The sequence below is a fragment of the Chiloscyllium plagiosum genome, chromosome 6 (genome assembly GCF_004010195.1).
Source record: "Chiloscyllium plagiosum isolate BGI_BamShark_2017 chromosome 6, ASM401019v2, whole genome shotgun sequence".
Taxonomy (NCBI): Eukaryota; Metazoa; Chordata; class Chondrichthyes; order Orectolobiformes; family Hemiscylliidae; genus Chiloscyllium; species Chiloscyllium plagiosum.
This window is the reverse complement of record NC_057715.1, coordinates 75465677-75491773: the sequence shown is the minus strand read 5'-3', so window position 1 is coordinate 75491773 and position 26097 is coordinate 75465677. Positions and strand designations below refer to the sequence as shown.

At 38.5% G+C, this 26097-nt stretch overlaps 1 protein-coding gene across 4 annotated transcripts in view; it reads left to right on the top strand.

Moving 5' to 3' along the window:
• The window catches only part of LOC122550719 (radixin), an 82006-nt gene extending 61969 nt beyond the window's left edge, over window positions 1-20037 (top strand). For 3 of the 4 annotated variants that reach the window (XM_043691865.1, XM_043691866.1, XM_043691867.1), the window contains exons 12-14: window positions 11091-11183; window positions 11402-11641; window positions 17086-20037. In XM_043691865.1, the coding sequence (XP_043547800.1) occupies window positions 11091-11183; window positions 11402-11641; window positions 17086-17250 (498 nt within the window). In that variant the 3' untranslated portion in view covers window positions 17251-20037. The remainder of the gene's footprint in view (window positions 1-11090; window positions 11184-11401; window positions 11642-17085) is intronic. The other variant, XM_043691868.1, reaches the window with a different exon arrangement.
• Window positions 20038-26097: the final 6060 nt, after the last annotated feature.

Below are 26097 nucleotides of genomic sequence, written 5' to 3'. Positions count from 1 at the left end.
TTCCTATTTCTGGCTTCAGCCCATACTACCTCCAGAGGCAGATCCCCCTCAAACTTCCTTTCTGCAGCCGTTATACCATTTCTAATTAGCAATGCCACCCCCCCTCCTTTTTTACCACCCTCCCTAATCTTACTGAAACATCTGTAACCAGGAACCTCCAACAACCATTCCTGTCCCTCTTCTATCCACGTTTCCGTGATGGCCACAACATCATAGTCCCAGGTACCGATCCACGCTTTAAGTTCACCCACCTTATTTCTGATACTCCTTGTGTTAAAGTATATAATATAAAGTATACACATAAATGGTTTGGATATGGGTATAAGAGGTACGGTTAGTAAGTTGGCAGATGACACCAAAATTGGAGGTGTAGTGGACAGCAAAGCTGGTTACCTCAAACTACAACAGGATCTGGGCCATTGGGCTGAGAAGTGGCAGATGGAGTTTAATTCGGATAAATGTGAGGTGCTGCATTTTGGGGAAAGCAAATCTTAGCAGGACTTTTACGCTTAATGGTAAGGTCCTAGGTAGTGTTGCTGAACAAGGACCTTGGAGTGCAGGTTCATAGCTCCTTGAAAGTGGAGTTGTAGGTGGATAGGATAGTGAAGAAGGCGTTTGGTATGCTTTCCTTTATTGGTCAGAGTATTGAGTACAGGAGTTGGAAGGTCATGTTGCGGCTTTACAGGACATTGGTTAGGCCACTGTTGGAATATTGCATGCAATTCTGGTCTCCTTCCTATTGGAAGGATGTTGTGATACTTGAAAGGGTTCAGAAAAGATTTACAAGGATGTTGCCAGGGTTGGAGGTTCTGAGCTACAGGAAGAGGTTGAATAGGCTGGGGCTGTTTTCCCTGGAGCGTCGGAATCTGAGGGGTGACCTTAGAGGTTTACAAAATTGAGGCGCGTGGATAGGATAAATAGACAGTCTCTTCCCTGGGATTGGGGAGTCCAGAACTAGAGGGCATAGATTGAGGGGGGGAAAGATATAAAAGAGACCTCGGGGCAACTTTTTCACGCAGAGGGTGGTACGTCTATGGAATGAACTGCCAGAGGATGTGGTGAAGGCTGGTACAATTGCAGCATTTCAGAGGCATTTGGATAAGTATATTAATAGGAAGGGTTTGGAGGGATATGGGCTGGGCGCTGGCATGTGGGACTAGATTGGGTTGGAATATCTGGTCGGCATGGACGGGTTGGACCGAAGGGTCTGTTTCCATGCTGTACATCTGACTGTATAACTAAGCTAAATCTTTGAGCGTTATGTGATTTGCTTCAGATGATGGTGAAACAGGGTCACTGAATCTTTTTAGGAAAAGATAAATTGGTTCTCTCTCCTAACAAAATCCCAAATTATTGGGAATAGATGCTAAAATGAAACTTGCAATAAATTGTTCAGCCATGATTTTCATGGAATGGTAAAGCAGGTTCAAGGGGCAAAAGAGCACCTTTTCTTTCTTTTCCCCCACTCCCCCAATTCACATGTCTGTCACCCACCTACCCATTAAAGTCATGTGAGCCCTTAGTGCACCAAGTAATTTTGCTAAGTGCAGGAACTACAAGACTTTAATTGTGAAATTTTTCACTTAAAATTGTGTGGCAGTGGTTAGATTTCATATTTGGGAAAGGGAATCATTGGAAAATGGGATGTAGTAGATTCTGATTAGTTTTTGTTGGTGAAACTCAATTGACCGATGGGCCTATGCTGTACTATGATTCTATGCAAGACGTGTGGGAGAGGAATAAGAAGTGGCAGGAGGATAGAACAAGAGCCATAAAACACTCATATCTTTTTCGCACTTTAAAGTGAAATGTTCAAAACCCAAATACTGAGAGAGGATGTAGACATGGCATAGCCCCTTTCATGCTTTCCTCATGCCTTCCACATCGCCACCCTCCAGAAATTTTAAAATGAACCTTCCTCCAACTTCACTGCATCCATTTTCAGAATTTTCCAGAAGTGGTATTCGCATGTCAGGCTCTGGTAATATAAAGTCCAGGAAATGCTGAACAAGTTTTAGGATTTTTTTTTTTTTTTTTGCAGCCTCTGCTTAAAATACTATGAAAATTTACGCATGGGAGAACCTCTGCAAAATGGCAGATTTGTGAACAGCATGGAAAATTCAAATTTTGTCTTGAAGTCAGGATAGAAGGAAATGGGAAGATTGAGGAGATGCAAATTTTAAAATCAGCAATTCGGCTTATTTGAGTTTTTTCTAAAAAAAAAATCTACAAGACTTGTGTATATTTAAAGCTGGGAGAGATTCTTGATTAGGGAAATCAAGGGTTTTGGGGAAAGGGTAGGAAAATGGGCATGTGTTGGATCAGCTATGATCCTATTGAATGGTCAAACAGGCTTATGGGCTGAATAGCCTATTCCTGTTCCTATTTATAATTCTGTTCACTGTAAAGTCATGTTTTTGTAAAAAGAAAATTCATAATTTTGCTGTTATTTCTCTGAAGCTGTGGGGCTCTGAATTGGGCTCCAGAGGAAAGCGAGTTATGTGCAAAAAGAAATTTTGAGGTAATTGTTTTAAGCATATTGCCCACTTTCTGAAATGGGCCAAAAGTTACTGAACCTCTGTATCAGCATCTGTTTCTTCAGTGGTTCCAGATTTTTATTTGGCTTTTGATTTACAATTTCTGCATACTACATTTTTTTTTTTCCCCCTTTTTAGTGATTCCTTCTGATGCCATTTATCTTTTGCTGCTTTATCTGCTTGTTGAGCTGTACCTGTGTTAAAGACAATTTTTAGATGTTCGTCAGCATAGGGAACAATTCATCTTGTCTAGGCCAGTTTCAGAAATGCTGAACTATTCCCATTCTCCCAGCTTCACATCTTCCTTTGCTTTTCTATAATGGTGCTGAAAACTGACTTCAGTATGGCATAATTACATTGTTTTATTAAAAAAAAATTACTTTACCACACCATCTTGGTTCGTAAAACACATCAGCCTCGTTTTGCTTTTATGCTTAATTGGCTGCAAGATACTGTAGCTAATGAATTTACACTTTATAATAGAATGGAAAGACTAGCTGTTAATTTTTAGTAATTCTTTGGTCAATACAAGGGGGAAAATGTACAAAATTTGCCCCAAATTTTGTTTAGTCTTCAGAACCAAGATGTCAAAAGATGTTTCACAGAAACTCAATTGGAGAAAAATTGGCAAATTGGATAGGATAACTTCAAAAGATAAATTCCAGGTGGTCACTGTGGCTGAGATGCATGTCCAGTACAGATCTATCTTTTGTACATAGGTGGTGGAAGAAGATTGTGTTGCCTCTATTTTGTAGCAGTTGTACTTGTGTAATGATGTAGCAATCTTTAAAGGAATCTATTGTGCTATACATCATTACAAGTCCTCTGAAAATCTTAAGTCAACAGGATAGCCTTCATATATTAACTGAACAATTTGTTCCTGAGATGAAGGGCATATTTTATGAAGAAAGCTTGAACAGATTGTATGCTTTTATCTATTGGAAGTTTAGAATGTGATTATTGCTATTTCGCAAGATTCTATAGTCTCTGATTTCCACCATCAAGTCTGTCTTCCCTTTGTAAGAGTGACTAGGGGATGGTATTTAAGAACCTGAAGCTTTTGTCTTTTAAGGCTGAATGGGGAGAGTGGTTAAACCACTGAATTCTTTCCCAAGAAATAGTGGAGACTGGGTCATTGAAATTCTTTTTCCAAGACTGAGTTGATGTTTGACAAGGGAGTATTGGCTTCAGAGAGGGGGGTGGAGACAGGAAAGTGGAGTTGTGACCGCAGTTATATCCACTACAGCATATTAAATGGTACAGCAGGCTTGAAGGGCTGAATAATTGTTCAGTTTTCAACAGGTTGGTGTGATGCAATTTTCTTAAGTATCGAATAACTCACTCCTTCTCAAGAATGAGTGTTGAGCTAACTGGTATATAATTTACTTTGATTTTTAAATATTTCCTTATTCAATTTTTAAATATTGGTACTACATCCCAGAGTATTGAAGGTGGAAGCTAAAGAGATCGTTAATGCAGTAGTCATTATCTTCCAAACTTTTACAGATTTTAGAATGATGTTTATGAATTGGAAGGTAGCAAATGTTATCCACGCCTTTTTAAGAAATCCGAGGGGGCGAAACTGGCTACTTCAGGCCTGTTAACTTTTTCCTTACAGCTGATAAGGCTAAAATCTACTAAAAAGGATGGATGCATCCCTGGGAACCATTCTTGTAAACCATTTCTGTGCATTCACATCTTTCCTATGTGGAACCTCGAGCTGTACACAATACTCTAGCAACACTGAATTTGTTAAAGACACTTCATGTCCTCGCTATTGTACCCTGTACCCTAATCTGCATATGGGTAATTGTTTTAGAGAAGCTTGTTGGAGTTTAAGGTAGAAGGGATAGATAAGTCTATACAGTATACTTAAATTTTCAGAAGACTGTTAGACCATAAGATATAGGAGCAGAAATTAGACTATGCAGCCCATCGAGTCTGCTCTGCCATTCAATCATCAATTTCTCAACCCCATTCTCTTGCTTTTTCCCTGTGATCTTTGATCTCCTTCATACTCTGGAATCAATCTATCTCCGTCTTAAATATACTCAATGACCTGGCCTCCACAGCCTTCTGTGGCAATGAATTCCATAGATTCACCACTGTCTAGTTGAAGTTTCTCCTATCTCCATTCTAAAAGATCTTCCCTTTTACTCTACTCTAAGGCTATGCCCTCTGGGTCCTAATCTCCTATGAATGGAAACATCTTTATAAAATCTACACTGTTCAAGCCATTCAGCATTCTGTATGTTTGTCAGATTCCTCCTCCCTCCTCCCTCCCCCCAACCTTCTAAACTCTCTATTGAGTATAAACAACATCCTCCAGTGTCCCTCACATGTTAAGCTCTTCTTTCCTGGGACCATTCTCATGAACCTCCTCTGAACATGCTTCAGGGCCAGTACATCCTGCCTGAGATATGGCTTTTGAAGTCCCACACAAGAGGCTGGTTAGAAAAAATTAAAGCACATGGGATAGAAGGTAATGTGCCAGCATGGATTAATTGGCAAACAATTTTTTTTAAAAAAAGGGTCATTCTTGTGGTTGGCGAGCTGTGATTATTGAGAAAGCTGAAAGTAATTGAGGCACCAACTAGTCACTATGTAATCAATGACTTGGAGGTGGGGACCATATGTAATATGTGGATGATACAGAATCATTGTCATGGCACAGAAGCCCATTTGGTACATCATGCCTGCATTGACTTGCTAATTAGGAATCATTGGCACTAGGCAATCTCCTTTTTCAGCATACTTTTGCATAGTTAAATTGAATCTACCTCCACCACACTTCTAGGCAAGTGCATACCATACCCTAACAACTCATTGGAAAATGTCCTTGCTTCACCAGTCTCTTTTGCAAATCGCCTTTAAATCTTTTTTTTTTAAAACCCTTATGCAAGTGGATGAAGTCTCTCCCTATCTACTCCATTTAGCCTGCCTATGACCGTGAACCTTTTACAGATCTCCTTTTTTATCCTTTTTTCCAAGGAGAAAAGCACCATCCTCTTCCATTATCCTCAACTGAAGTTCTTTTTCCTGGAACCATTTTTGTAAATGATTTCTGCAGTCTCCAATTTGTTCACGTCCTTCCTATGTGGTGCCTAGACTGTACACAAGACACTAGCTGAGGTCTAGTAAGTGTCCTGTACAAGTTCACCGTCACTACCTTTCTCTTGTACTCAGCTCTATTATAAAGCTGAGGATGCTGTATGATTTACTTCTTTGTCCTGCCACTAACAATGATCTATGCACAGATGCAGCTAGATCTCTCTCTGCTTCTGTAAGCCCTTTGAATTCAATCCCCTATTTATTTTCTTTCAATGTTCTTCCTACAAATATGTATCACCCCTCACTTTTCTGGACTTCTACACTGTCCTTCTCGCAGTATACAGTTCTTCCAAGTTTTGTCATCAAGCTTTGAAATTGTCCCTTCTCCACCAAGATCTAGATCATTAATGTATCAGTGAAAAACAAGGGTCCCAGTACAGAGTCCTGGTGAACTCCACTGCAAACATTAATCCATTTAACCCAAATCAACCCACCTTTTTTCTAAGTAACTACTAATGTTATCACGAGTAATTGTCTTAGTTTAACTTGTGGTGGTCTTTAATTGCTGAAATTACCCTTCAAAGTTTCTTGAACAGGGTTGTAATGTGTTCAATTCATCATTTTTCTGGCACTAGCATCTGATGGTTTTACAATTTTTCCATTTGACTGACTTCAGAATTCTTTGAACGTATTTCTTGTGGTCCTGGTGTCTTGTCAAGGTTAACTACCAATGGTCTGTCCCAACATTTTTTTTTTGTCTATGAATTTTGAACTCTTCTAGTGATACAGTTCTCTCCTCTGTCACTATGGCGTGGGTAGCATCTCTATCTTTATCAAGGACAGATGCAAAGTATTCATTTAATACTTCAGCCATATCGCTGCCACCTAGGTGTAAATCCCCCTTTTTTTTGTTTTGGTCCCTTATCAGCCATACTTCTCTTTTATCAACTTTCTTACTATTTCTATGGAAGACTTTGGGACACCCAAAGAGGCTTCAGGAGAATTTCAATAAGTATAGTGAAAAGTAAAGAACATGACATGATTGAATATTATGTGAAAAACTGTGGTTATTCACTTTGGCAGGAGGAAATGAGGTGAAGTGCAGTTCTTGCCTCCTAAGAGGTTAAAAAGTTTAAATGTACAAAGGGATCTGAAAGCTAATACACAGGTGCAGCAGATCTATTAGGAAGGCTTATGGAATGTTTGCCTTTATTGCAAGAACATTTGAGCACAGGAGTAGTAACGTCTTGCTTGAATTGTACAGAAGCTTTGATAGACTGCATCTGGATAACTCTGTGATAAGGAAACCAAAACTGCACAATGATATTGCCATTTCAGGAGTGCAACAAAGAATTGTTAGACTTGTTTCCAGAATGGTAGGACTGTCCTATGAAGGGTGTTTGGATAAACTGGGTTTGTATTCTCTAGAGTTTTGGAATGAGTGGTGATATGGTGGTCCCTTTTTGTACACTTCAGATTGGGTCGATGCAGGTGAGCAACTTAACCTAGTTATGGAATCCAGAATCTGAGCATGATTTTAAAAATACTGGGAGGGATGCTTCCAAGATGAGGGTCTCTCTTTATTCAGAGGGTAATGAACCTTTGCAGCTGTCTACCACAGAGGGCCACAGAAGCTTTGTCTTTGGGTATGTTTATGGTAGAGATTGATAGATCTCTAGATACCAATTATCATTATCAGGGTTATGGGATGGCTGGGTAAAAGGCATTGAAGTCCTTGATCAACCATGATCAGAAGGGATTGCCTCCTGTTCCTACATCAGCCTCTGTTTGGGAGTTCATGCCAAAAGCTCATAAATATTTAATGTATATGGTTTGGTCCATCACCCCAATTTTTCTTTTCTGTATTGACTTCCGCTTTGATAGTCTGCATTTTGGTACAATGTACAGTTAAGTTAATGGAAACTGAACATTTGCTGCTCGAATAGAAACTGATACTCAGAATTTGAAGCTCTGCCATGTCCTTGAAGTTACAAGAGTTTGATTTGTAGTTTTCCTTTTAATGATGCAAAGGTCTGACAGGTTCTTTAATAAGTAGTTCATTAATCCTCAACTATATCTCTGCATAGCTGCTCATTCACACCTTTTATACTAGACTTGTCAATTTTTAAGTGAAGAAAACAAAGAACAAAAATATTTTATTTGCATTAAATGCAAAGAAGGGGAGGCAATGGCCATATATCTTGTCACTGAACCAATAATCCAGACACCTAGGGATTGTTCTGGAGTCCTGGGTTTGAATCCTATGGCAGATGTTGGAATTTGAATTTAGTAAACCCTGGATTTACAAGTCTAATGACCGTGAAATCATTTTAAATTGACAGTTGACAAAAAGTCTATCTGGTTTGTTAATTTCCTAAGGGAAGGAATACTCCTCTCACCTGATCAGCCTTTTTGTGTAGACAACAGTGTAGCAAGTCATCCAGTTGTATTAGTTGCTAGAAAATCTCAAAAGGAAGAAGGAAACCAGACACCACCTGGTATCTACTAAGGCATTGTAAAGGAATGATAAACATAGCTCTGTTCATACTACAATATCCTCCTTCCTAACTGAGGGCTAGTGCTAAACTTAAGAGTTGTCTGCAGACTAGTTAAGTGATGACCTGACAATGTCCCAGATATTGGCAGGGCACAGTTCAACAGAGGTGATGAAACAATGGTAAACATTTGGAAGGATGTTGCTGTAGAAGTTCTCCCCATTGACTCCAGATCCATGAAGTCTGTGGCATCAGATCAGTCATGGGTGAGGAAATATCTTGCAGATTAGCACCTCCTTGACTGATCAGTCATTACTCCTCTGTTTTGCACAGCACTTGGAGGCAAGACTGAATGGCAAGCATGCAGAATGTACTGGGTGGCGACTTTACTATTCATTGCTAAGAGTAAATTTGCAGTAACTTTTGATAGCTGATGCAATCTTAAAACACAGACTGAGTTTGCAGCAGGGAACCAATCAGAGGGTTTAAAAAGAAACACAATCTCATCCTCATTAATCTACCTACTCTTATGCATTTGTCCCTGACGTTGGTAGGAGTGAATGCTGTGCAGTCTTTGGCGATAACATTTTGAGGGTGCTGTACGTTGTTGTGTGGCACTACCTCAATGCTATATGAGATGGACTTTTCTGATCAGATCTAACCACTCCACAATGGGCATACATGAAGTGCTGTGGGCCATCAGTAGCAAAAGACTTACTCCTCCAATGCAATTTTATAATCTCATGGCCAAGCATATCCTCTAGTCTTCACTTGCGATAAAGCCAAGGATCAGTCCTAGTTCATTGAAGGACAGTACCAGGCATACCAAAAGTAGGAGATATCAAACAACGTTAGTAGCAAGTGATGGGCAGAGATAAACGATACCACATCCTACAGATTGGATTTAAGCTCTGGTCCTGCTACATCGTTGTGAATGATGGTGTACAACTAAAACAACTCACTGGACCTGGAGGCTCCACAAATCTCCATCCTGAAAAATGGGGGAACCCAGGACATAATGCAAAGAGAATGCTGAAGCATTTTGTAGCAATCTTAAGCCACAAGTGCTATGTAGATGATCCATCTCCACCTTCCCCAATGATTCCAATATCACAGTTGCCAGTCTTCAGCCAATTCTTTTCACTCATGATGACATGATCTCATTGTGTGAGGCACTGGATACTGCAAAGGCTATAGATCTAGACCACATTCCAGAAGTTGTACTAAAGATGTGCCTCTGATGTTCTGCTCACTTAGCTAAGCTATTCTATTACAGCTACAACACTGGCATCTTCCCAGGTATGTCCTGTTTAAACACAGCAAGCTGAATACAACCTATCCTTCTATGGCCCCATCTGTCTACTCTGTTTCAATAAAGTGATATAACATGAAGAGTGCTGTTAGGCAGCACTTGCTCAGCAATAACCTGCTCAGTGATGCCCAGTTTGTATTCTACCAGGGCCACTCGGCTTCTGAACTTGTTACATGCTTGGCTCAAACATGGACAAGAGTTGAATTCTAGCCATGAGGTGGGCATGGCCACTAATGACCTCAACACTGTAGTTGATTTAGTGTGACATCAAGGGCCCAAGTTAAAATCAGTCTGGAATCTTTTGAGGAAGCTGTCTCTCATTTGGAGTCATACCAAGCACAAAGGAAGATGATTGTAGTTGCTGGAGGCCAATAGTTTCAGATCCAGAATATCACTGCAGGAGATACTCGGTCGTGTCCTAGGCAGTACTGCCTGCAAGTGTTTCATAAGTGACCTTGATGGGAATGCTCACTGATGCCATTTGCATAGTGACTGCTTGACGAGTCACAAATGCAGTAAGACCTGGATGATATCCAAATTTGGGTAGACAATTGAATATCATTCACATGACAGAAGTGGCAAGTAATGGCCATTCCAAGCAAATGAGTCTAACTATTTGGTCCTTGACATTCAATGGCCACGCCATTGCTGAATCATGCTCATGCACTCAACTAGTCATACTAATATCTCTGGAGTGTGATTGGAAAATCCTCACGTGCCTGCATGAATGCAGTATAAATACTAATTGGAAATGTACAGAATATACTGCTGAAATTCACCAAGACTGAGACAGCATGTTCCAAACTTATAACCGCTACTTTCTTGAAGGACAAAGGCAGCAGAAACATGGAAGTACCACCAACTGCAAGTTCCCCTCCAAACTATTCAAAATATCCTGACTTGGAAATTTATATCACTGTTCCTTCAGTGTTGCTGGGTCAAAATCCTCGAGTCTCTTTCTAATAGCATTGTGTCCCTAAACTACAGGTGGTTACAGGTCACAAAGGCACTCCTCTACCACCAGCTTGACAGTGGGCAATAAATGCTGGTCCAACCTATAGATTTCATGTTCCATTGAATAAAACTTGAATCTGCTATCTATGCTTTGAAATGTTTAAAGCTTTTTCTGTTTACCCAGTTGCATGTTAAAGCATACAAACCCAAATCGACTTTAGAATGAGGGTCTGTATCAGATAAACAACTTCTAAAAATTCATAATGTTGTTTCCTTTTATGTACTACAGAGGAACCTCTAAAATCTGGCATTCAATTATCCGAATATCAGATTATCCGGCATGATTGCAAGGTCCCGATACTTGGCTAAAACGTTATCCAGCATTTGATTATCCGGAATTCGATTAACTGAATGAAATACTCCCGGCCTGTGTCCTTTTGGACAATCAAGGCTCCTCTGTATATCCTTTTGCATTGCTTTTCTTGTCTCCGGTTTCCTATCTCCATTTTCCTTCATTCAGTTGGTCATTCTTCAAAACAAAACCTTTGTTAATTTGTCAAACATGACTGCTTTTTCAAGGTGATGCTGACCACTCCTTAATTCATTCCTTTCTAAATGCTCAAGATAAGGGTTGCTTGCCATTCATGCCTCTACAAAATATGCTTGGATGTTAACTTTGAGCAAATGTATAGTTGTGAAATTGTGCAATGTTCATTTAATTTGTTGGTGTTCCTTTTTTAGGCTGCTGAACTTGCTGAATTTACAGCCAAAATTGCACTTTTGGAGGATGCCAAGAGGAAGAAGGAAGCAGAGGCTACTGAATGGCAGCAGAAAGTAAGTAATTCAGCTTATTACTATGTTTGAAACGCATGAATTAACAAAAGCAGCTTAGAGTATGGACTATTGAACTGAAGTAACGCTGCATCTGAAATGACCAAAGGAAATTTTCTCAAAAGGGTCTTTAATCATTATTGCTAATTCAGGTAGGAATTGACTGAGTACGACTGATACAAATGGTGAAAATGTTTTTTTTCGCTCTCCCTGCTAACTAGGCTGTAACAGCTCAGGAGGACTTGGAAAAAACCAAGGAGGAATTGAAGATTGTGATGACCGCTCCTCCACCACCACCACCAGTTATTCCACAAGCTGAGAATGAGCATGATGATGAGCAAGATGAGAACAATGCTGAAGCCAGTGCTGAACTGTTATCAGAAGGAATAGCAAACCATCGCAGTGAGGAGGAACGCATTACTGAAACACAGAAGAATGAGCGTGTAAAGAAACAACTGCAGGTGAGCTGATTTGCTGGTAAACCTTATTTTATTGTAGTCACTTGTACTGAAGAAAAGCTTTGTTGTGAGCAGTACAGGCAGATCATAGTGTTTAGAGTGAGATATGCAAGTTCATGGCTGTACAGGAGGTGCACAAAGCAAGACCAACGTTATTTGAAATAGAGGTCCGTTCAGCAGTCTAATAGCAGGGAAGAAGCTGCTGTTGAACCTGTTGCATGTTCAAGCTTCTGTATTTTATGCATGGAATATATATTACAAACTTACAATCCTCCTGAATGGAAAACACAAGCCTTAAGAAATCTTGTTACTGGCATGAGATTTAAGCATCAAATCAAGACTGTATTGTGCTGAACTCTAATGGAATTATTTTTAAAGTATACAGTTTATTTTTAAAACTGTACTTACAATGTTAACAGAAATAAAAGATGAATCAGATTTTGGTTTTTAAGAAAGCTCTTCAAAAAAGTACTTTTGCTATATATGCCTCTCAATCCCAGTTGAGCTGTTTTAAATCTACTAGAATTTTTTTTAAACATAGCCTTAAAGTGGTGCCATATCATCCAGAGAAAACAGCAACTGCAGTTTTCCTGAGCTTTGACCATTATGGGAAGTTATACAGAGACTAATGCTGGCACCACAATTACTTGGGATATTTATTAGTGACATGGATAGGGCGGCACAATGGTTAGTACAGCTGCCTCACAGCGCTAGGGACCAGAGTTCGATTCTAGCCTTGGGCGATTTTGTCTGTGTGGAGTTTGCACGTTCTCCCCATGTCTGTGTGGGCTTCCTCTGGGTGTTCCGGTTTCCCCCCTCAATCCAAAGATGTGCATGGCAGGCCATGCTAAATTGCCCATAGTGTTAAGCGCATTAGTCAGGGATAAATGTAGGGGACTGGATCTGGGTGGGTTACTCTTCGGAGGGTCGGTGTGGACTTGGGCCAAAGGGAATCTAATCTAATCTAAAAATATATGTACAATAGCAGAGTTTGCAGATAGCACATAAGTGGGAAGGCAAATGGTGAAAATGACTCAGTCCGCAGAGAGATATTGGCAGATTAACTGAATGGGCAAAACTTTCCAGATGGAATTATAATATGGGCAATGTTTGGTTATGCAATTTAACAGAAGGAGTAGAGCAACTACATATTTAATAGAGAGTCTGTAGAAAGCTACAGCACCAGGATTTGAGTCCTTATCCATGAATCTCAAAAAAAAAAAGCCACCCAAGTTCAATGGATAACAGGGAAAGCAAACTGAATGTTTGCTTTTTTTTAATACTTCATTCCATTTGAAATAAGGAGGTTTTGCTAAAACTATACTGGCTAGAATATGGTGAACAGATTTGGGTCATATTTATTTAAGGAAAGTTACATAAAGCTGATTCCAGGTATGGAAGGAGGAGAAGTCGAGTAGAATATGCTGGTGTTAATTGGAACATAGAAGAATGAGAGGGGATCTTTAATAAACATGCAGAATTCTTGGACGACTTTGACAAGATGGATGTAGAAAGGTTATTTCTCCTTTGTGGGAGAGTCTGGGACCAGAATAAGGTGTTGCACACTTAAGACCAGATGAAGTATTTCTTGAGGGTAGCAAATTTGTGGTTTCTTTACTTCTGAGTTGTTGAAGTTGAGTCATTAAGGATATTCCAGGTGGTGATAGATTTTTAATCTAAGGGAATTGAGGATCATGTGGTGGTGGGTGGGGAAAGAGGATGTGGGAGGCAAGAAGTGGAAGGTGAGGATTGTCAGATCAGTATGATCCCAGTGGCACATACTGGCCTACATCCATTCCTATGTGTTATAGTGTTTATCTGAAACCAGCTGTACAGGACAAGTATGTGACTCCTTGCATTTTCATGCAGAGGATTTTCTTACTGGTGGCTTTTGCAGATTTTTTTTTTTCTTGATGTTTGTATGCTGCAATGTTTACACTTTCATTGCAGCACTTCAACTCAGTCCTGCTTTTAAAAAGCTGTCTTCACTGGCATGTAACAGGGCTAAACTAACAACAAACCCTGTGCGTACTGGAACTTTAAACATTCTTCTTTAGATTGAGTGAAAGCAAAGAAAGGAACTTAATGTTACCTCATACCACTATCCCATGGTTGGTTTTTTAAACCTTCCACTTTTTTAACCTCTGCACTTTAATCCATTACAATTCTAATCTTTATCCAGTTCTGCTGAAAGGTCATTTATCTGAAATATTAATTCTGTTTCTTTACCTACAGATGTTGCCTGACCACCTAATATTTGTTTGCAATATTTTGTATTTATTTAGTTTCCAGTCTAGTGTTCGTTCCTCCTATTTAGTTTATCCAAGGTTATATTAGCATGTCTTTTAAAAATGTCCTTTCTGTGGAATAATGGGCAGATTTCCACTAGGTAACTTGAGAGAGATGAAGTGAGCCTTCGTTTAATACACTGGACATTATTGTACTCTTAAGACTCCTATGAGAAAGAGGTGAAATCTGGCCAGTGGTTATCCTATTGGAAGGGTAATCCATTCTGAGGCTTACTACTATGGTGGCCTAATTTGCAGATGGAAAGAATTCCAGTGTTTTTGTTTATCTTTTCGAAGGGAGAACATTGGTTGATCTCTAGAGGTTCTGCCCTGTGGAATTCTGCATGTCTGTTTTGGTTGAAGTCTAATATTAGCCTTCCTGGTGAAACAATTCCATCTATATTTTTAAAAGGAAACCCTTTTTGGTGGTGTGGTTGAAACAATGGAGCTCTTTAAAGTATTAATGAAAAGCTGGTTTCTAAATTGGTCAGTTTCATTACACAACTTTCTTTCAGGAGCAAAGTTTACAGCACTCAAAGCCAATATTTAAGACTCTCTTTTTGAACATTTTGTATGTGATCACCACATAAGACAAAGACTAAATCAACCAAAAAAAGTCAATGCCTGTGACAAGACTGCCATTTGAATGTATTATGAAAAGTCTTTGTGCTACTTTTATATGGGTGAGAGTTAGGCCACCTAACTTTCGGATTGTATTGCTTTCATTCTGTTTGTAAATTCTCAGCTGGAAATTGTGTACTACTTTTAGAGCTCCTTTTTGTGAGGTTTTATTAAATGCCCCATACCATGTCTTACAAAATGTATTCTTTTAAAATCTGGTGCTGAAATTGACAGTTTTTTTTTACTTCTAGACTTTATTTCTACAGTGTCCATCTCAACCACCTGAACTCCACCCCCTACAAAATCTCATTTGTGGAACAGATGCAGCCATTGTTCTACCTCCAGAAATCTCTAATGTATCAATCATGTCCATCTATACTTGGTGCCACTGGCTCTCTTCCTGTCTCTGTACATCAATTTTCCACCTACAGTTTTGACCAGTCTCTTGTTCCTCCCTACCACCTGAAAGTCATATGCATTTAATACTCAGTACCTTTTTTTTGCTCTGGGATTAATGAATATTTGACCTGCTCTCGAGCTCTCTTCTCCCCTCATGACATTCTATCTCAAGGCATCTTAAAATTCACTTTTTTTGGACACCTCCCTTAATATCTCTATGTTGCTTTGGTCAGCCTTTATTGCAGGTTTAAGTGCTGAACAGGTTTTTTTTATTTTTTGATATTCAGCACTGGTTTCTACTTCATAGACTGGTCTTTAAGTGTTTAAAATGAAATGTAACCTTTTATTTGTAAAACTTATTGAGGTATTCTAAAATACAAAGCTGCATCTTAGATTTTCTTTCTGCATGAATTATATTTTCAGTTTTAATAAGTTTGAAAAATGGAACTCTTACAATAATTGATTCTGATATTTCCTGCTCTGTGAATACATAGAATCATATAAAAGGAAACCATTGAACCCACATACTTGTGCTATTTCTTTTGAGCTACCCACTTAGTCTCTCTTCCCCCACCCCCAACCCTAATCCTACAGCTATTTTCCATTTGAATATTATCCCATTCTGTAAGTAGCAAATTTAAAACCCGCAAGATGGTAAGTCTAATGACTTGAGGAATTTTTATTTGGCTACTATGCATTGTCCATATGACTGTAGGATATAGGAGCAAAACTAGGCTCTATGACCTACTGAGTCAGTTTCGTTAATCAATGCAATCGTGAATGATTTGGATAATCTAACTCCACACTACAGTTTTCCTGTTTTTATTTATTCTGAGACAATGCCCTTTTTGTCCCAGACTCTCCCATGAGGGAAATCATCCTCTCGGCCTCTTCTCTGTCAAGCCCACTACGAGTTGTGTATGCTTCAGTAAGGTCACCACTCATTATTCTAAAATGAAGTACAGGCTGAATTTAATTGTAAGACAGCCCCTCCATGCCTGAGATCAACCTATTGAACCTTCATTGGACTTTTTTTTAATACCAGTATACCTTCCCTTAAATAAGGGGAACAGAAACTGTTCACAGTATTCCAGGTGGGGTCTGACTGCCTTGTTTTGGTTTTAGCAAGACCTCCCTATATTTATACGCCATTCCTTTTGAAATGAAGGCCAACATTCCATTCACATTCCCTTTTACCTAGTGAAGTTGTAGATATTTCCTAATCCAACCTGTTCAGGATTGTATCATGAAACACCTTTTGAGCACGTGGGACTTGAACTTGAGCCTCCTGCTGCAGAAGTGCATAATCTCATACTTGCCTACGTGTTCCATCTGCCACATTTTTGCCCACTCAACCTGTCTCTCTGCAAACTGTCATTCTCATACTTGCCTCACCACCTAATCTTGGCATCTGCAAATTGTGATAGTACATGAATTTTCCTCATCCAAGTCTATATATTTTGTAAATAATTTTGACCCCAGCACTGATCCTAGTGACACCATTTTACTAATTATACCATCTACTAGTTACAGGTTGAAAACTCCCCCTTATCCCAAACTGTCTTGAGTTAGCCAATTGTTTGTCCGTCTGATGTATTAATGCAATAGTGTTGGCTCTTGTGTAATCTTATGTGCTGTACCTTTTCTTAAACATTTGGATTTCCAAAAGGTGTATTTGATCTACTGGTTCCCTGATCAGATTTCTAATGAATGTCATACATGATTTCCTCTTCATGAAGCCATGCTACTCTACTTGTTTAGATTGTAATTTTTAATGCTATGCTGTTACATCCTTTTATTATAGATGCTGATATGTTTAACTGGCCTTTAGTTTTTTTGTGTCTCGTGTAATATTTGTATAATTTGTAGACACGTGTAAGTTGGCTAACAAGACGGCCTGTGAAATGTCCCAATACAAATGTGCATTTTAAATCTAAAGATCAGAGGTAGGCAATGCTGTTGAAATTCAGTGGATATTGTGGCTGAATTTGGTGCATACTCCATAGAAGTGTTCTTTGGTTAATTTTTGTACATTCTTGAAGCTTCGAGAGCTTTTGTTTTTGATTGCTGTTTTATGTTAAATTAGGAATATTTTAGATTTCATGTTGAAAGTCTGGTTAATCCATGTTTATTTAATAGGCATTAAGTTCTGAATTGGCCCATGCCCGTGATGAGACAAAGAAAACCGTAAATGACGTCATCCATGCTGAAAATGTTAAGGCGGGCCGTGACAAATACAAGACTCTACGACAGATACGACAAGGCAACACAAAACAGCGAATTGATGAGTTTGAAGCTATGTGAAAGTGCAGTTACTTTTTATATTATGTTCTCTTAAAACAGCTGAACCAACAGCAGAGGAACAAGCAGCGCTCTACTGCTAAGAGTAGTGTTTCATCTTGCCAAAGTATTCTATCAGTTATACCGGAGTTGGATGTAAATTTCTAAGGCAGTTGGTAAATGCCCTTTAAGCATTTAGTAGAACAATTAATGGAACTTGGATGGAGCTATTCAGGAAATAAACTGATGTGTTTTTTTTCCCCCATTAATAGGCATGTTTAATTTCAGTGAGGTGCATGTATGAAGTGTGGCTTGGTCTCTGTAGCTTGCCATTAGAGGTGTATAAAGTTAATATAGAACAGTTGATACTTTTGAGGGCTTGAGCAAACTGCCTTAAAATGAGGGAGGGCTGTAAAATTTATCTAAATTTCAGTAACTGAATACTGTGTATTAGATTGAACATCTTTCGGAAGGTTGGTGTTTCATGTCCTGTCATCATAGATGGTTTTCTTTGCCTACCTGTTCACAAAGACTTGTTCAACAGATAGCTGGTCCTAGTTTCTAACTGGACTGCTATTTGCTCAAGACACAGCAAGCAATGCATTGGCATAAGGCTCCTGTGTCTGTACAGACCAAATTGAAATGCAACCATTATTAGTGAACAAATTTTCATGCCGGGCCTTTCTGGCAGGGGAGCATATGAAAACATCAGTCCCAAGGAGGGGACAGTATACTACCTCAATATTATACACATGATGAATGGCCAGTCAAACACCCCCTCAATGTCTGAATTTTCTGCAAGATATCATGTAGTTTTTTAATCTTGCACTTTGCTTCTTTGTCACCCACCTTTCCCTAAAACTGAATTAATGTTGGAATACTTGTATGTGTTGATCAGATCACTCAATGTTGTATATGTAAAATGATGGCACAAGAAGTTTTTTGTATTACTTTTAATATTTCTGTTGCCTGAACCCAGGTGGTAGGCGTTTCTCTCTGTTTGCAGGAGAATAGGTAAATGTGCACACATTTCAGGTGAATGATGCTTCAAGGTAATAAGCTAACTTGCATTACTAAATAAGTGTTTAGTGGCAAATTACAGTAGGAAGAACACTGCATGTTATATTGACAATTGGCTGTCTGTTAAACTTGCCACCTTGTGCTAAGTAAGCATTTGATCAATAGTCATTGATTTACTGTAATTTAGATTTGGTGCCCTTGCTTCCTCTGTACTTGGTTCAGCTAAATTTCCATTGGTATTATGCACTCATAAATCAGCATTTGTTATCTGTAATGATGGTTTATTGAAATTGCCATTTATAGTTGAGCATTTAATATGCATAGTAGGCTAAAGATAATGGGCAATTCTATTGCGCTTTTTGTGGCTGTTTATTGCAGGTTAAGTTTTGATTTATGTCATGAATAAACATCTAGTTTTTGTAATTGCAGGTGAGATTTCTGTTTTCATTGTATGCTGAATGACAACTGGCAATTCTTGAAGACTGGTTGTGAATGTTGTGTACATGCATCAAACTTTGTCAAGTATTTCTACTTGCAGTGGAAGAGTACACTGTTTTGGCGCATCAAGAACATTAACTGAGGCATAAGCATCAGTATTTTATCATGTTCATGCACTTTGCCATAGCAAGTTGAAATACTATCTTTCCAATGGATATTTTTCCTGAAATGTGTACACTGACATTGATGCATCTGTGTTGGTATCATTGTTGGATAACACTACCATTTATTGGCTATATGAGCTAATTATGGGAATGTTCAACTATTAAGCTATATGGCTACTAATGCAATCACTAGCAGTATACAACATTTATTAATCTAAAATACATTGGTTTGTCTCTTCCAAAATTAACTTTACAAATGCTTTTCCCTGGCACCATGTACTGTTATACAAACAGCATAACTATTTTGAACAACATTAATTGGTTCACTATTAAAAAGAAAAGTAAAATTGATTCTAGTGCGCACTTATTCAATAAATTTATGCTTTCTCTTTCAACAAAGGTTAATTAAGTGGTGAGAAGTGATTTATAAGCTAGTAATCTATTGTGGTATTAAGCAATGCTCCAGTAGTTTACTGGGAACTTGGGTATTGTGGAATATTCTGAAATAAGTGTCATTTAATTTTAGAGAAAGTTCAGATTCTATCTAAATATAGTGCAGTAATACAATTTTTTTATTCAGAAAATGTGCTAACATCTTCACTCTATGATTCAACCTGTTCTCAGGATTAACTTTTGGCTACTATCTGTTTGCAAATTCTGGTTGTTCACAGGAAATCATCTCTGAATGTACCTTTGCTCAATATTTCTATTTGAGTGCATGGAGGCTAAATGGAATATATCTTTGCTTAATAATATGCATATTTAAGCTATTCTGGGATAAATTGTAGATCCTGCATTGAGGTTTATGTAAAATACTTGCGCTTCCTAGCAAAACAATTTCTTGCTGCATTGTAGCCTCATTTCTTCTGCACCGGAAATGTTCTGTGCTTGAGCCTTTACAACATAGAATCATATTCATTTCCTCACTACTGATGGGAGAACAGTTGTAATGAAGTGGAACTGAAATCCTACAAAACAGACTTGATAAGCTAGTGAGGATGTTCTTCAGATTATGTTTTGAAGTATGCAGATTCTGAATTTGGTTTGGATTTGCTACCTTGACTTGGGAACAGCTGAGCTGCCCACTCCATTAGATTTACCAATTCTGACCCCTACTGGAGAATAGGAAGAAGTGAAGCAAGTGTAATTTTATGTTATGATTGACTAATAAACAAGTGTAATTTGAGAACCTGTTTTTGATTCTTACATTTAGAATTATTCTGACAGCTCCTGAGGTACAATTTCATCAGCTGAATTTTATTAACTAGTAAATGAATTTGTTTGGGTCCTGTTGGCACCCTCTCAATATTTATTGTGTTGGATAAATCTACTATGATCCCACTGAGCAGCTTAAAATGTGAACAGTACTACCATGCCTGTTAATGCCTTTTAACATTATAGATTGCATATTGTAACACTTCCTGTGCATACTTATGATTTCAAGCAGGGATCGATCAAATTTGTTGCATTACATGATTCTGATTTCAATTATAAATTGATGAGGAAGGTCACTTAGCTCATCTTGGTCAAGACATTTTGGAATGATCCCAAAACCCTCCAATAAGACATGATCTTGGCTAATTGTCTTTCTTACTAAGCCCATGAATGGACATATTTTTGGATGTTAACGGCATTGGGGATAAGGGGAGAAAGTATGAATAAGGCAGAGATCATAGCTGATTCTCTTGGACGGTAGAGCAGCCTTGAAGGGCCAAATGGCATTCTCTTTTCAATGTTCTGAGTACTAAAGGTGTAATCTAACCAGATTAGTGACTTTTTTTCCCCCCTCATTAGTTCCTCACCTGTTTATGCTGTATGGTACAGCAGTTATTGCTGTCTTGTAGTGACTGAACTAGTTTTGTATGCTGAGTATACATAAAGGACTTTTTTGACCTCAATCCTCAGCGACATAAGACAACACATTTTATTAAGCATGTTTTATTTTTCCTTTGTGCCTGTTAACCATTGTACCTATCCACTAACCTGTTTTTAAACTTTTTTTTGCAGTAATTTTGAGCTGCCTCTTGATTTCACTGCTCTTTGTGAATTTGGCCACTTTGGCTCAGGTTCTGCGATTTTGAAAACCAATCCCTAAATTAACACCCAGTACCACTTAATCATAACTCATCCTGCTTCTTAATCATATCCCCATATATAATTTTGGAATCTGTTCAGCTGCTGTCCAACCTCCTTTTTGTCATTTGGTTAAACATTTTCTGTAATGAATACTTGCATCATGTACCTGGTCTATGTTTGAGCCTGCTTATGCTTTTTAGTCCTCTTGCTGCTGATTTATACTGTGAATATCCTTTTGAGACATTTGACCAGTGCCATAAGGACCAGTGCTGGGTCTCCTGGTTTGTTTATATTCACATCCAAATCACTCGTAGAGACATTTGTAATTTTGCAGATGACACCATCATCTATTACAGGTGGTGTAATAGACAGTGAAGATTATCTCAGGGCTTGATCAGATGGCCTGAAGAGTGACAGATGGAGTTTAATTTAAGGAAGTGAGATGTTGCATTTTGGTAAGGCAAACCAAGGCAGGGCTTGTACACTTAACAGTAGGGCCATGCAGAGTTTAGCTGAACAAAGACCTAGGTTTGCAGATGCATAAATCCTCCAGTGGCATCACAGGTAGATAAGATTGTGAAGGTGCACTTGCCTTTATTAGTCAGTGCATTGAGTATAGGAATTAGGATGTAATGTTGTGGTAAGGCTAGTTTTGGAATAATGTGTACAATTCTGGTCCCCCTTCTATAGGAAGGATGTTGTTAAACCAGAAAAGGGTGCAGGAAGGATCCGTAAGGAGGTTTCCAGGCTTGAAGGGTGTCAATTACAAGGAGAGGCTGAATTGGTTGGGGCTTTTTTACCCTGGAGCATCAGAGACCGCAATATATTTTCTTTAAAATAGAGCTTGAATGGTATTGCAAACGTCTGGAGCAGGTTGGACTTGAATTGGCATACCATTATTGTCACATCAGTCCCCTTTAGAAGCTGCAGATTGTATAAAACCCTATAGAAAAAGGTTTTACAATGGGGAAGTGTTTAATTAGTTAATATTATCAGTTAAAACCACTAATTGCTACCCCATTCTTCAACCCTTTTGATGAATGAAAGCAACTCCATCAGCCTCCCTATTGAGCATTTCTGCTACACCATTTTATAATGGATAGAGCAGGTACCTGGTCTGAGTTCTGTACAAACAATTTAATATTGGACTTTTTGATAACTGGCAATGAATCAAGATTAACTCTCCCCCTGATTTATTAAAATCAGTAGTATGGATCAGTAACAGTCCAGAAAAATGTCTCCATATGCCAGTGACTATTTTATTCTCAAGCATCAAGCCACTTAGTCAGTCCCATTATCATTCTACATCCAGTAACAAGTACAAAAGGCCTTTTTCTGTGGATGAGAGAAATAATAGCAGGCAGAAGTTTGAAGGATCCACTTTCAGTAATGTGATTTACTAGGCCAACATTACACGTGATCATTATGTAGATTTTAAAATTGTAAATTGAGCTAAACTGGTTTAGAAACACTTAAAGATTAAATGTGAGCTAGGCCACCTAACGTCCGGATTGTATTGCTTTCATTCTGTTTGTAAATTCTCAGCTGGAAATTGTGTACTACTTTAGAGCTCCTTTTTGTGAGGGTTTTATTAAATGCCCCATACCATGTCTTACAAAATGTATTCTTTTAAAATCTGGTGCTGAAATTGACAGTTTTTTTACTTCTAAGGTAACTCTTTTATAAAAGACAATGCAACTTTTAAACTTCAACATGCACTAGTTTTTATAAACACTTTATTGGATTTGAAACTAAATAGTAGTATAGATAGATATCCATGTTTTAACAAGAGTTTTCCTCTTGTTTACAAAGCTCTTAGCAGCATTAGTCTAAACAATTGGCACTCAAAAGGACACCTATAATATACTTTATACAGCAGTATCATTCTGTATTCAAACCTTTTAGATTGATTTAAATATTTCATGAAAGTCACTACCCAAACTTATTCTGCATGAAGACTTAAGTTATTTAGTTCGGAGTGTAAAACCAAGCAACTAATACATCAGTTGATTCAAAGTTTTTCTAGTCTTTGAATATATTAGCTAATTGTGATTGCAGCCATGTTAATACTGGATATTTATAAACTAACTGGGCAGTTTGGTTTGTGAAGGGGAAAAGCATGCTTGACAAAACATTGTGCACATTACAAGCAGTGTTATTTGGGTAAAGTGGGAATTAGTGGCTGTGATGTACATGGGTCTTCAGAGAGCTTTTCATTTAAAATACTTTAACTAAAAAATTTCTTGAGCAAAATAAAACCAGAAAGGAGCAACTATTTGCTACCTATTCCCTATCAAGAAACTGACATTTAGGTCATTGAGACATCCCACAATTTCAACTTCAGTAGCACTGGTTTGGTTCACGACTGGGGTATACATAGTTAGTTTTGCCCACCACTATGAAAAGAAAACTAGAGTACAATTACCTACATTGGTAATTTAAAAACTTTAACATTTTAAAAGTCAAACATCCAAGGGCAGTGTTATCCCATTTGAAGATGCTGGAAGAATGAGCAACATCTGCTCAACCTTCCCACACTAAAAGCAATCTTTTATAGACATTGTTCACCAGTCCATCTTTTCCAACTATTTCTTAGCATTTAAGTTTAAAATACCTCCTTGAAGCAGTAAGCTCAAAGGGGATAGATAATCTCCTTTGTCATTTTGGTAAGAATAGTATGATGAGGTAAAAAAGGGAAGACCGAAGATACATTAGAAGTAAATGTCTAGCCATTCCAGGTTACATAACCTCAAGGGTATCTGAAGGAATGGATGGTTAAGCAGTTAGGCTCACTTTCTATTATGCTTAGAAACAATAACTTCCAGATGGTGTTTTATGATCTTTTGGGCTGTCAGTCAGAATTTATCCCAGCTCACGTGGATAGAATTCAGAATAGATTTCTGGAGTATGCATAGTTAGTTTTGCCCACCACTGCATGAAAAGAAAAGCATGACTGAAATCTACACTCACTAATAGCAGCTTATGAAGAAGGATGCTACAATAGCAAGGAGGGCTAGTTGTGATCAATGTTTTTAGTCCCATCTACTTCAGGTTGAGATTCTTCCTAACACAAACAAAATCAAAGATGTAAGACACATTCCAACTCAACAAAATTAAGACCTGCTCAGATGCAACTTCCTACCATCCTATACACCAAAGTTTTTATCAACAATGCTTGCTTGGTTAGAAGGGAGTTCAAGAAAAAATATATCCCATGTACAATGGGAGGGTGATCAATACATGTTTATATCAAATCAAATAAGCAACCTCACCATAGATTTGGGTCATCGTACTGAGAGTTATGTATCTCAAAAGGGCTAGGAGCTTACGTAATTCAAGATGGCATTTCAACTATTTCAACACAGCATAAAACTGTGGTATCAAGTATCACAAGATTGCACATTTTTATTACATAAACAACCCAGTCAAACTACTGAAAATTACGTGACACTGACAAGTGCACTACTTGGGCTACAAGAACTCCACATAAAAATACAGGTATATTGCTTCAATCTGATGAATTTTGGTAAAAACAAATGCAACTAATATCTTGCAGCTAATGACTAATGATTTTTCATAATTCCTTCAAAGAATAGCCTGACCAAAGAAAGGTGTCAGATGCCTGTGGCTATACAATGCACCATGTCTCAATGACTACTGCCCAGTGGCCCTAATTTCAGTGATCACAAAGTGCTTTGAAAGGCTGGTCATGACATTAATCAACTCCTGCCTCCCCCCTACTCTTGACCCACTCCAATATGCCGACAGTAGGTGGAAGACCTAGGAAAATGGTGCACTGAGAACAACCTAGCTCCCAATGCCAGCAAAACCAACAAACTTATTACTGACTTTCAGCAGGATGTTACTCATATCCCCCTACACATTATCAGCACAGTGGTGGACAAGTGGAGTGTCAAGCTCCTGGGAGTGGTCATCCACAACAAGCTTTCTTGGGACTCTTCGGATGGATGCTTTGCTTTCAAATGTGTCTTCTTCCTGAGGCAGCTGAGGAAATTTGGCATGAAGGCAAATACCTTTACCAATTCTTATAGGTTTGCCATAGAGAGCATTTTGTCTGAATGTATCACTACTTGGTATGGCAACTGTACCATTCAAGATCGGAGACTGTTACAGAGAGTGGTGAACTCAGCCCGGACATGCACAAAGGCCCATCTACCAGGCCTGCTGTCAAGGAAAGGCCATCAGCATTCTGAAAGATCCAGCCCACCCTGGCAATGTTTTTCTCCAACCTCTACCATCGGGGAGAAGGACAGAAGCCTGAACACATGGACCAGCTGGTTTCGTAACTAAGTTTCTACCCGACCGTTGTTAGAATATTGAATGGACTCTCAAACTCTTAACATGCGCCTGTATCTGTGTTTTTGTTTTTACCAGTTTACCTATTATTTACTATCTAAGCTACTTAACTCTGATCTGCACGTATTGCTCACAAGACAAAAGCTTTTCACTGTGCCTCAGTACACACGACAATCAATTCAACATCTCTCCAAATTTCCAACGGTCAGAGCATCAAGGGCATTTGTGGCAGACACAATGCAAAATTCAGACAGTACAGTACAGAAGAGATATCTAACAATAAAACACAGGAAGACTTTTCAGAAGTGTGTACCAAATGGGATAATTTCACCACACTGTCCCAGATCCAATTGTCTCATTGAATAAACGGCTCACACTGTCAAAATAGACATCATAAAAGGGTAATAAGATTTTCATGTTGGTACAATACACCCAACAGCAACATCCTTGGACATGGGCTTACAGTTACCAAAAATCATATTTGGAAGCCAAGGCAACCTTGCCACTCCATTATCTCAATTGGGGAGAATAAAGATGGTTCATAACTCATACAGATCTTGAATTGAATTTGGGACAGAAGGTTCAGTCCTACAAAAGGGCACATCAAAAAACAAAACAACTCATGAAAGTGTGCCAAACTTCAACTGTGCATAGAGACAAAAATTAACTTGAACAATGAGAGAGAGAAACAGACAGACAATTAGAAGGATGAACCACATGCTAACAATGCACAAGAGTCTCATGCACCAACAAATCAACATCCAAGTGGGAAGTATAATCTTGAGAAGGTTACTTTGAGATCTGGAAAGGGACTGTAAAACCACCTAAGTTATATAGACAATTTCAATAGAATCCA